The following is an 11,976-nucleotide window of genomic DNA, read 5'->3' as shown; positions in this document are numbered from 1 at the left end:
TATACAGAGGACCGGTTTAGCCAGAGTTCATCCAGAGTTATGGTTCTTGAAAGATCGGCGACTCGCGATCAGCAGTGACATTTACACCGCAAGCCAGACTTTCAATCGATCATTTCAAAGACAATAAAAATATTTTTAAATTGCAAAACCTCTTAACACATAAAACATAAAACGTAAAATGAATAAATAATTTATTGATTTAATACACATCAAATAGCACAAGGACATGGTAGTTTTAACAAGTGTCACATTGATTGAATGGACTGTATCGAATGAATAAACATTTTATTTATTTAAATGGCAAGTGTCACTGTTATTAGTTGAATGAATGTACACGTAGTTTATCGAGTTTCACCTGAGAAATAGTCTGTCACTGCTGTCTGTTTGTTCCTGATGTTTCTTTCAAGGGCAAACTCTTCTGTCATGACTTCCAAGTTTAAAACTGGTTGTAAAAGTCTATTTTCTTTAGTTGCCGCAAAGTTTTTAACTTGTTTTATAATTTTTAGCACTTCGGCATAATTTAGTTCAGGCATTGTGTCCAACTCTGTGTTGTCATCGTCTGAGCTGTCGTCTGCTGGTTTTTCCTCACCTTTGTCGGTAGATTTGTGCGCCGCCACTAGTTGAGTTTCCCAGTCACTCGCATCCGGGTCCTCTGTGGGAATATCGTGATCGAAATTAACAAACTCAGCCACTGGAACTTCACTTGAGATGGTGGCTAGCAATGTAGCGAGAGGAATGTTGTCATCATTTTCATCATCAGATTCCTGCTCGGAGGTGACAGGAAATCCGCACATCATAAAACACTTGGCGATTGTTGTTTGTTGGGTTTCCTTCCATGCTGCGTTAATCCAGTTTACTGCATCCAGAACCGTGATTGCCTTGCAGAGCTCGGTCACGCTTGCACAGTCTTCCATCCGCGAAATGAGTGATCGCATCAGATACTTTCGGTATCGTGCTTTGAAAGCTTTGATAATACCCTGGTCTAATGGCTGCAGCACTGAAGTGGTGTTAGCAGGGAGAAATTTCACCGTTACGTTGCTCACACTTAGATCTTGACCGTGGGATGGTGCGTTGTCAATAAACAACAGGATTTTTCTTCGCTGTCGCCGCATCTGTCTGTTAAGTTGTTGTAGCCAATCGTTGAACAGTTGAGATGTCATCCAAGCTTTCCGATTGGCTGTCCGACCGTAATTAGAGTAATATTCACACTACTGGATTACGTTTTGTATTTCATCTTGCGACGGCGTCCCGATTCCTTAATAATTGGCGATCATTGTTCCACTAATTAAGAGGCCTGTCGTTTCGGGAAATCCGAAACCGGTGTAGACAGAGGTAATTAATACATGAACGGTTCTTTCGTTCTGGATTTTTGGCCCGGAGTCCGGAATACACAAAATCCGGATTAGGCAGATATTTATACCTAAGAGTTTAACGGTAGCTGGGCGGGACTTTAGAAATGGACCGGTTTACACAGAGATCCGGATTACACAGAATCCGGTTTAGACAGAGTCCACTGTATATATATATATATATATATATATATATATATATATATATATATATATATATATATATATATATATACATACATACATATATACATACATACATACCTACGTACCAGACAGACAGACAACCAGATAGATAGATAGCTATATTAACATGACGGAATGGGGTTTTGGTATAGTTTCCTTCATAAACATTGTATAAAGGAAAACAAAAATCGCATTGCCGTAGGTCATAATAATAATTCCCTTTTCTTTGGACCTCCGCTATTTGTCATGTGCCAGTCTATTTAAATGTTAACTCTATAATGAAGTAAAGGTTTAACCAGAAAAAAACCCCTGTTTTTTGCCAAGTTGTAATCCAATATCAGAAGATGACATCACGTATGTTTTCATATCCAATGAAGGCTATTTCAGTTTTATTAAAAATATATAAATATTGAAAGTGCAGTATTAAAATTGCTTTTGTTACGAAATAATCCTTACCTCTAATTCAATGTAAGGAAGAAAATCAAGTTAAATTTAGTGGAATTAAAAATGTAATGAATAGCTAAACAACTTCTGTTGTATTTTATTCATTTCTTCTGTAGACATGGACTGGTTATTGATAATCCTCAGACACATTTCATGATCTCTAATATCGGCCCACCCTCCATTATGAACAGCCGGATAAGTGCTCAATGAAAAACTCTGATGGATATACACGTGTTCGGGAAAGAGATAGTTTCTGTTGCGACTTAATATACCTTGCACATTGTTCACAACATCAGCTGTTTTGCAATTACTGTTTTGATGAAAACCCTTGCAAATGCCTATATGAAATACTCTACTGCCTTTTGTTTTTAAGATTTTAAAACCATCAGGAATACACGTAGTTGTTACGTGCATTAGCGACCAGTCCCAGTTGTAGTCATCGAACAGGCAAAATAATTTCGCATATTTTGTAAAGAGCTTTCAGAAGTGTTTCTTGAAGGCCATTCCTCTCCCGATTCCTGTATACCAACGATCTTTCCTCGCGGCGCTTGACTTGTATTCACGGATACACCCACTCGACCGAAGCACTCGCCAGGAACCATCCAGGGGGGGCCAAAGCTGTCAGCTCAACTGACAGTGGAGGCTCCTCCTGTTGAGGGAACCACACTGATGGACACGGGACACGTGGTCGTTCTCGACCCACCGGATAGTCCACCACCACCTCCGGTTGCTGTTGTTGGAGTGGAGATCCAGAGAGAGTCCAAAAGGAGGAAGATGTCTTCGGTCACCTCACCGAAGAAGTCCGACCAAACCGACTGGCCTCTCGTCTGTGACAAGCTCCCAGCGAAGTACAGAGAAGCGGTCATCGGGGACTTCACCGACCCTCAACAACTTAAGGGACCCTGGTCAAACAAGCAATGGCGCCAAACGTCCGTCTGGACAAGGGAAGTACCAGATCCGGGGTCCCCTCGCTCCAAACAACTTTATGTGACAGCGCAGCAGGACGGGCTGTACAGACAAGGACTCCTGAAGGCTGAGATGCCCAACGCGACCATTCATCGAATTTTAAAGCTGGTATTCGGGACATCTACACAGGAGTCCTTGAACGAAACATCGAGTATTTGATGGAAGGACTCCCCAATCTCTCACCTGATCAGCCCATCACCTCACCATGAGTCCTGCTGCGCCAACCTTAACTAGGACAGGTTCCTCCTTTTTGGGCTTAGTTGGACTTTAAACTTTTTCGATCGAGCTTCAAAATTTCTATGTTTATTTTTTTATAAATAGTCCAACGCAATTTACTTTGGCGCCCGTTCAATTGCTCAAATCACCTTAAAAAAGTTTTCGGCCGAGCAGCTTTTGGGTTTAAATTCTTAGTCCGGACATGAAGGTCTATTCTCCGTAGACTTTAGCTTTTTCTAGTGCAGAAAGGAATCGAAATTTAGCCTGTAGAACACGGCCATTTTCGGTGTCTACTAGTCGGTCCGCGCAGTCGCTGGACACTACTAAATTCTTATTCCAAAATCTGCCCACTTCAAACTTATCCCCCACCCTTTTCTGTCCTGGACTTAGTCACTGGCAAAGGCCAGAGATTATGCCCAGGACAGACATGCTTGAAACCTTCGTGGTATATGAGCATGTAAATAATTATTGGATTGGATTGGATTGTATTCACGGCGTGAATAGTCCGAGTATGCGCCCATGATATACATTTTATACTCTGGACACTGAATCCTAGCCTGCCGATCCAGCTTTCTCATGTAGTCTATCGTATCCTCTGCCAAATAGTAATCTTCTTCTATTCGAAATATTAGTCCTTCGAAAGTTCTAAGCAAGGAACAGTTCTCGAAAATGAACTGAAGCTTCCACAAAAAGTGGTGTTTGGTCTGCGAGTACGGGGCTTGTCGGTAATATCCGTAAAAGTCATGATACTCAGCCTTGTTACACTTCCGTTTTCTGGCCTCGTCCTTTTGTAAATTCCGCGGACAGTCGTTAGGGTCATTACCCGGAAATCGGCTGTTATATACCTGAATAGCATATGGGTAAAATATCTGCATACAGGGACAGAAATTTATCCTGGCTATTACATTAAAAACGTACCGGGAGTAGAAATCATGGCTGAATATTACTAACGTTTCGTTGATATATCTCATTTTCCGAAAGGAGTCAATCAGCATCTGTAGCTGATCCGGGCGATTGTGGACCTGAACGAGAATAACAATACTTTCAGACGTCAGCCTCGGTGTGAAGGTTTGTTCATTGTGGATGAAACCATGGTGGTTGAGAAGCTGTACATCCCGGCGAAACGTCTCCATGTCTTTCCATTCTGGAATAAAAGGACTTGCATTGCGATGTGTTGTAGATTCCTGAGAATCAAAGTTTACAGCATCAGATCCAGAGGATTCTAGTTTAGCGGGTAGATATTCGTCAACCTGTGGGTTTCCACTATAACGAGTCATGTTCTGAAATGACAAACTTATGCATAAACAGAACACAAGAACAAAGAAGAGGATGATTCGTATCGTATTTTTGATTGAAATTCTCATCTTGTCATAATGTACTTTGCTAATAAAGAGCTTTCGTTCTTTCTTTCTTTTTCTTTCTTTTCAGTGTGTGTGTAATATCACATGTTCAAGTTAAGTCAAATGACGTATTTTCAAACAACTGTTTAATTCTTGGTAATGTTTTTATTTTCAAAGGATTTCATATTTCGTGGTACATCTGTGAACATTTTATTTTGTCTCCTTTGGCATCAAGTAATTTCGTGTTTCAGGAAAATGTCTTTCGATTTTTGTAATTCGTGGACATTCTATTCGCTCTGACTGTAACTTCATTTATAATGTTATATAATTTCATTTAAATCTGAAATAACAAAGAAAATAAACATCAAAAATAATTGACCAGTTTCCTGACTTTTTAAAATATCCCACCCCCCTCTGTCTCTATCTGACCCCGTCTCGCCTCTCTCTCTCTCTCTCTCTCTCTCTCTCTCTCTCTCTCTCTCTCTCTCTCTCTCTCTCTCTCTCTCTCTCTCTCTCTCTCTCTCTCTCTCTCTCTCTCTCTCTGCCCCCCTCGCTCTGTCTTCTAAGTGCCGAAGTAAGCAAAATTTCTCTTTCCAGGTGCGTGTACAGGGGATAGTGTGGGGGGGATTGAGTCGAACAAGTATAATTTATTTCGAAATAATGGAACCTCAAACTTATCAGAATTAAAATTTAAAATATATAGGAAATTCATAAATGCTAAAAACACAGTATAATATGTAAAACAAGTAACACATAGAATAGGTGAGTGAATGTAAAATAAAAATACAACGAAAGTCAAAATAGAGATTAGACAAAAGTAAAGCAGAAATAAACAAAACTACAAATGAGATTGTTAAACAAAACCGAAATGTATTCAAAATATAATTATTTCGTAGGCTGTATTCAATGATAATCGTCAACAAGTGAGTACCGCTCCTTAGAGGAAGTTGGCCATCATTTACTCTGTATGCCTTGTTTTGCTGTGATTCAGCTCCACTACATGTGACGAAGACGGAAGATGACATTCAGAATCCCAAACAAAAGCCCATCCTGTAAGTTTCTTCTCCAAAAAGTTTGACAAACTCCAGGTGAACTATTCCACTATAGAGAAGGAAGCTTTGGCCATGGTACAAGCTCTGAAGCATTTTCAGATCTACGTGAAATCAGCATTGCATCAAGTGGTGATCTTTACTGATCATAATCCGCTTACCTTCATTCACAGAATGAAAGCCACCAACCAGAGAGTTTTGAGATGGAGTCTTCTTCTGCAGGAATTCCCAATTACCATTGAACATATCAAGGGCACATCCAATGTAATCGCTGATGCCCTGTCCCGAAGTTGAACGTTATGATAATGTGTTGACATTCTTGATTTCTGTTTTGTTTTTATATATTTTATTTTATACCAGGGACTCAGAGACTCAACCTTATTACTATGTATTATAAATGCCCGGATGCGGTGGTTAACGCACTTTTTGTTTTAATGTAGTATATTTCCATATTCCTAGAGTAGAGGAAATATCCTTTTTGAGGTGGGGGTGTGTGACGGAACATGCTCTTAATTCTTTTCACCTGTGGCGATATTAATTGTTTTAGAGGGCCGTGTGCAGTTCCAATATGCACTTAAGCCCAGGTGGGCACCTTGTTACGTAATACCTCCACGCGACGGTGGTCGAGCTGTTTTCAATACACACCCAGACCAGATGCGGAGGCCATGTGGCCAGCAGTTACGTAATACCTCCGCGAGTGCGGTTTTTACGACCGTGATTTTGGCGACTAGGCATCAGCAAGTCTGGCCATCTAAGAAAAATTGTCGTCTTGGTCTCTGTGGAAATATCACTTGTAGGTATTCGGTGCCGCCTTGTATCCCCAGGCGATATTCGGTTTTTAAAATAAATAGCTAGGGTTTTAGATTTATCGGGGAGAAACATAGGAAGGCTCCCAGGGAACGTTGTCCATCCGGACTGGTAAATATCTTATTTCTGCTCTGTTGTATAACCTTGATGTGATTGATGTGACTTTAAATATTTTAATACTGTATTATACCTATATTATTTAGACAGTGTTTCCGGTAATCTGACGAAGTAAACTGTAGGATTCATTGTTCTAAAAAATTATTCAAGCTTAACCAGTCATCCTAGAGGACCTAGGTAAACTGTAGGTTATTGTCTTTATTGTGATATGTACTAGTATTAATTCTGTATTACAAGGTTATTGAATTGAGTAGTTAAGGGTTAATTAAAAATTAACCAGTTAGGAATAGAGTTGTAATTCCTTTACTAATTAAGATCCCGGGGCAGCGTTTCTCAATTATCACACATGTGGGTGTTGTGTCACGATGAAGTGATTAGAATATTGTGTAAACTAGACACCTAGTGATTAACTAATTAAGTGATTAGTTCTGGGTTGTTATTATATTGTTGTTGTTAATTAACTACTGCGGCAGTACATTTGTCAGCGTAGTATTAATACAGATTCCAAAGTGTATTGTGTTTTTGTTGTGTTTTCTAGTGAACTAAACGTACTATATTACATATACTTTATATAAGATCGTATCTCTGATCATACCTAGACGAGCCACGAGGGTGTTGAACTGCCCGTTACAGAGAGATCTAATAGATATACAGTTAGGAGAGATATTGAATAATCGTGTTTCATTCAGTTACGGGTATTATAGGATCCCCGTGACAGCGTCGTTAAATAAATCATTTCTTTCTTTTTCTTTCTAAAACCATTTCTTTCTTATACTAGACAACCTACAGTTTATTCGGTGCGGATTATAAATTGAACTTTGAACTTTATTGACAAATCGAACAGCTTTCTTTACCGACAACACGAGAGTCAGATAGAAAGGAAGTTGTGTAACAGTTCCTTGTTGCGTTCTGGTGTTTTCATCCCAAACAAATGCCCATAATCATCCTGGACCAACTTTTGTATGACAATAGCAAACGGGTTCAATGTGTATGTCCATTTTGCCATAGTGAATATCACTTAATTGTGTTATTTGCATTCATTCATACATGTATGTAGATGGCAGCACTCAATCTGTTAGCAGATCTCCTAGACGATAGCGAGTTAGTGGATATTCTAGTATATAAATGTCTGTTTCTTTTACTAGACAAGGGGGCGGGACGTAGCCCACTTTAAAGCGTTTTCTTGATGCGCGGTCGGTCGTGGATCGATCCCCGTCGGTGGACCCATTGGGCTAATCGAAAAGAGTAGCCCATGACGTTGCGATAGCGGGTTTCCTCTCTCAATATCTGAGTGATCCGTAACCATATGTCTGACGCCATATAACCGTAAATAAAATGTGTTGAGTGTGTCGTTAAATAAGGCATTTCTTTATTTTTCTTTCTAAAACCATTTCTTTCTTATACTAAACTAGACAACCTACAGTTTATTCAGTGCGGATTATAAATTGAAATTTGACAAAGCGAACAGCTTTCTTTGCCGACAACACGAGAGTCAGATATAAAGGAAGTTGTCTAACAGTTCCTTGTTGCGTTCTGGTGTTTTCATCAACTGCAAATTTTAGATATCGTGATTACATTGACCGGCCTCGGTGGCGTCCTGGTTAGGCCATCGGTCTACAGACTGGTAGGTACTGGGTTCGGATCCCAGTCGAGGCATGGGATTTTTAATCTACATACCGACTCTAAACCCTGAGTGAGTGCTCCGCAAGGCTCAGTGGGTAGGTGTAAACCACTTGCACCGACCAGTGATCCATAACTGGTTCAAAAAGGCCATGGTTTGTGCTATCCTGCCTGTGGGAAGCGCAAATAAAAGATCCCTTGCTGCTAATCGGAAAGAGTAGCCCATGTAGTGGCGACAGCGGGTTTTCTCTCAAAATCTGTGTGGTCCTTAACTATATGTCTGACGCCATATAACCCTAAATAAAATGTGTTGAGTGCGTCGTTAAATAAAACATTTCTTTCTTTCTTTCGTGATTACAGTGGACGGGATCTTAAAGTGACATTCGCTAGTTTTTAAACACTAAGGCATTTAGACCGAAGGCCCACTATACTTCCCTCCTGCTCCCCCAGGGGATTTTTCAAGATGAGTATATAATGTGAAGCCTAAGAAATTAAGTGCACACAACTGACGTTTTAAATTTAGAACACTGGTGTTTAGTATGGTGGGACATCTTCATAATATTGTTGCACATAAATGCATACTCGACAAAATTAATTAAAGGCTAGTAAACTTTGTGATAATTCTTTGTCAGTGTCATATTAGTTTAGCAAGCTTTGGTCATATGCACATGACGTCTAAACATTGTTTCAGTAAAATGTGATTAGTGGTACACACAAACATCTTGAACACAGTGAGTACTTCACATATTTATGGACAACATTGAAAGGAGCATTTGACTAGGATTTGTTACACTTTGGTTCATAATGATACTTGTCATACCAGTGATTAGTTCTGGGTTGTTATTATATTGTTGTTGTTAATTAACTACTGCGGCAGTACATTTGTCAGCGTAGTATTAATACAGATTCCAAAGTGTATTGTGTTTTTGTTGTGTTTTCTAGTGAACTAAACGTGCTATATTACATATACTTTATATAAGATCGTATCTCTGATCTTACCTAGACGAGCCACGAGGGTTTTGAACTGCCCGTTACAGAGAGATCTAATAGATATACAGTTAGGAGAGATATTGGATAATCGTGTTTCATTCAGTTACGGGTATTATAGGATCCCCGTGACAGCGTCGTTAAATAAACCATTTCTTTCTTTTTCTTTCTAAAACCATTTCTTTCTTATACTAAACTAGACAACCTACAGTTTATTCGGTGCGGATTATAAAATGAACTTTATTGACAAATCGAACAGCTTTCTTTGCCGACAACACGAGAGTCAGATATAAAGGAAGTTGTGTAACAGACCCTTGTTGCGTTCTGGTGTTTTCATCAACTGCAAATTTTAGATATCGTGATTACATTGACCGGCCTCTGTGGCGTCGTGGTTAGGCCATCGGTCTACAGGCTGGTAGGTACTGGGTTCGGATCCCAGTCGAGGCATGGGATTTTTAATCCAGATACCGATTCCAAACCCTGAGTGAGTGCTCCGCAAGGCTCAATGGGTAGGTGTAAACCACTTGCACCGACCAGTGATCCATAACTGGTTCAACAAAGGCCATGGTTTGTGCTATCCTGCCTGTGGGAAGCGCAAATAAAAGATCCCTTGCTGCTAATCGGAAAGAGTAGCCCATGAAGTGGCGACAATCTGTGTGCTCCTTAACCATATGTCTGACGCCATATAACCGTAAATAAAATGTGTTGGAGTCGGTATCTGGATTAAAAATGTAGCAGGTTTATACCAGTCGTGGTGCACTGGCTGTGACGAGAAATAGCTCAATGGGTCCACCGACGGGGATCGCTTCCAGACCGACCGCGCATCAAGCGAACGCTTTAACACTGGACTACATCCCGTCCCTCTTACTTACAGATACACTTCGTCAGTTTTCTAGCACATAGTTTTGATATTGTATTATGTCTGCAAAATCTGCTGGCGTTCATATAGAGGGACTTGTACATTCTTACACTTGCCGCCATTTTACTTGATGATATATTGCTAGAACTAGGAAAGGCCAAAGACATATAATATAATTTATGCAATTTAGCTATGAATAGAAATAATTGAACAAGAAATTGACAAGACATATTATTCAAATTTGATATCAGCGGTGAAGTCAGAGTTTCGTGTAATTTGTGAAGACTTGCTTTGATCATTAATATTTTATTGTCGTGAACTGTAAAAACAAAATTCTGTTACAGCCAAAGTTCAAAGTGATTTAGCGTTGATTGAAATAATCATTTGCAGTGCTAGCCCTGATAAAGCAATGAATAAATGTTTTTATTAACAAAATTTAAAAAAAAGAGCGAAACGACCCTACATGGTGGCGAAACGACGCGGGCGATCTAGTAACAGGGGCGAAACGACCTGTTACCAGTCACACCAGATACTGGCCACCGGCCTATATGCATATATCTTAATAAATAGATGTATTATTGTATATATAATAGAAAAATCTTATTTGTTTTAGAAACAAAATGACCAGACAGGCTGTTTTATTTTATGAAACAAAAATGTATATATATATTTTTTAAATGTTTTTTTAAGTGCGTAAGTCTTGATCAAACCCTACCCCATGACCTCTTTTGTAACTACCCTCCAAACTTACCTGTATGATTTATTACTCAGTTTACTGAATACTGTTCGTAATTGTTTTGGTGTCCAAATCAAGAGTATGGCCAGTCACCCAAAATATAGACAAAGGAAACGTCTTTATACGTTATTGCTATCAAAACACTGGCTCGCGACTGTTTCACAAGTGGAAAAATGCTCATTCAGTTTCACGCCGGTTTTGAGAGACTTGTATTTCTGTGCAAGGGGCAGAGGGGTGTATCATGTTGGCGTTTATATTATATAAGTAGATATAGCAGATATGAATTATAATTTCGCCATTTAATATGTTTGAAATAGGTTAAACTAATAATGATTGCATATACGTGAGAAACAATGTCTTCCTCACCAACGTACCCACTTCGTGGAAATGAACTCAACCACGTGACCTCGATTTACAACGTAACCGGTATGACAAAACACGAGTAATAAAATTTAAAACTTGTTGTCGCTAGTAATCAAACATTTAGTATTAACAATGCAACATGACTTAAAGAGTATTTAATTTTATTTAATCGCGTTTCCTAACTTTACGAGAAGAAGCTGGCAGTACACTACTGAATAGTAGACTGACTCACAGACATGCAAATAACGCTTATTTACACCACGAGGCGGATCAACAGAACAAAACTGGTTGAAGAAATGTTTGGTTCTAAAAATCAGATGGGGGGGGGGGGGGGGTACAAGTGGCGACTTTGACGAACGATAGCGCGAGCCCTGATTTGTCATTTGTCATTAACGCACAATGAATGAGTTTAGCGACACCCCAGCACGAAAGATACATTTGCTATTGGGTGTCAAACTACGGTAAATTCAAAACATGAACTGATAATCAACAGCAATATAAAAGTTCAGGGGCGTGCGCAGGAAATTTTGCAGGGGAGGGGGGGTGGGGGGTCGAGGCATGATTGATGGTCAGATAGCCGTGTCGTCTGCTTATTCATTTCCCCACAGGTGTGATGATAACATCTCAGTACTTCGATATCCATTCACAGCAATGTAAAAAATCGGAATATGAAACAAGAATTCGACCCCCAACCCCCTCCCCCCGCGCACGCGCATGAAGTTAAAGAGTCAAATAAAAACACAACGTAAAGGACTGTGCAAAAATAAAAATATCACAGATAGATAGACACCAATAAATAACAGTGAAGAGAAAGACTTACTATTTGTTACTCCTAACTGCAGTGTGCTTCTTTTACATGCCTGATTTCGTTTCGTATCATGCCTTATAGCTGCCATATGAATCTGCGACGTCATATGAATATCAGTAGGCGGAGCTT

General features: G+C 39.6%; 2 protein-coding genes across 2 annotated transcripts; both read right to left on the bottom strand.

The window, feature by feature from the left end:
• Positions 1–341: 341 nt before the first annotated feature.
• LOC121387211 (tigger transposable element-derived protein 6-like) lies at positions 342–1,160 on the bottom strand. Its single transcript, XM_041518236.1, has one exon. It carries the CDS (start codon positions 1,158–1,160, stop codon positions 342–344), a length of 819 nt encoding a protein of 272 aa, XP_041374170.1.
• A 2,211-nt stretch (positions 1,161–3,371) lies between these two features.
• On the bottom strand, positions 3,372–5,526 carry LOC121387210 (alpha-1,6-mannosyl-glycoprotein 2-beta-N-acetylglucosaminyltransferase-like). Its single transcript, XM_041518235.1, has 3 exons — positions 5,464–5,526; positions 3,655–4,441; positions 3,372–3,397 (listed from the first exon to the last, which is right to left on the bottom strand). The coding sequence occupies exons 1-3, from the start codon at positions 5,524–5,526 to the stop codon at positions 3,372–3,374; spliced, it is 876 nt and encodes a 291-aa protein (XP_041374169.1).
• Positions 5,527–11,976: the final 6,450 nt, after the last annotated feature.

The sequence above is a fragment of the Gigantopelta aegis genome, chromosome 13 (genome assembly GCF_016097555.1).
Source record: "Gigantopelta aegis isolate Gae_Host chromosome 13, Gae_host_genome, whole genome shotgun sequence".
Lineage (NCBI taxonomy): Eukaryota > Metazoa > Mollusca > Gastropoda > Neomphalida > Peltospiridae > Gigantopelta > Gigantopelta aegis.
This window is presented reverse-complemented; position numbering and strand designations above follow the sequence as displayed.

What these genes read in the sequence shown, in the direction of transcription:
- LOC121387211 (XM_041518236.1), bottom strand. Translation starts at nt 1,160, where the DNA reads ATGACATCTCAACTGTTCAACGATTGGCTACAACAACTTAACAGACAG.
- LOC121387210 (XM_041518235.1), bottom strand. Translation starts at nt 5,526, where the DNA reads ATGTCATCTTCCGTCTTCGTCACATGTAGTGGAGCTGAATCACAGCAA. An exon ending in AGCAAAACAAGGCATACAGA is followed by an intron (nt 4,442 to 5,463) that starts GTAAATGATGGC and finishes TTGTCATTTCAG; the next exon opens with AACATGACTCGTTATAGTGG. An exon ending in ATACTCGGACTATTCACGCC is followed by an intron (nt 3,398 to 3,654) that starts GTGAATACAATC and finishes TTTCTGCACTAG; the next exon opens with AAAAAGCTAAAGTCTACGGA.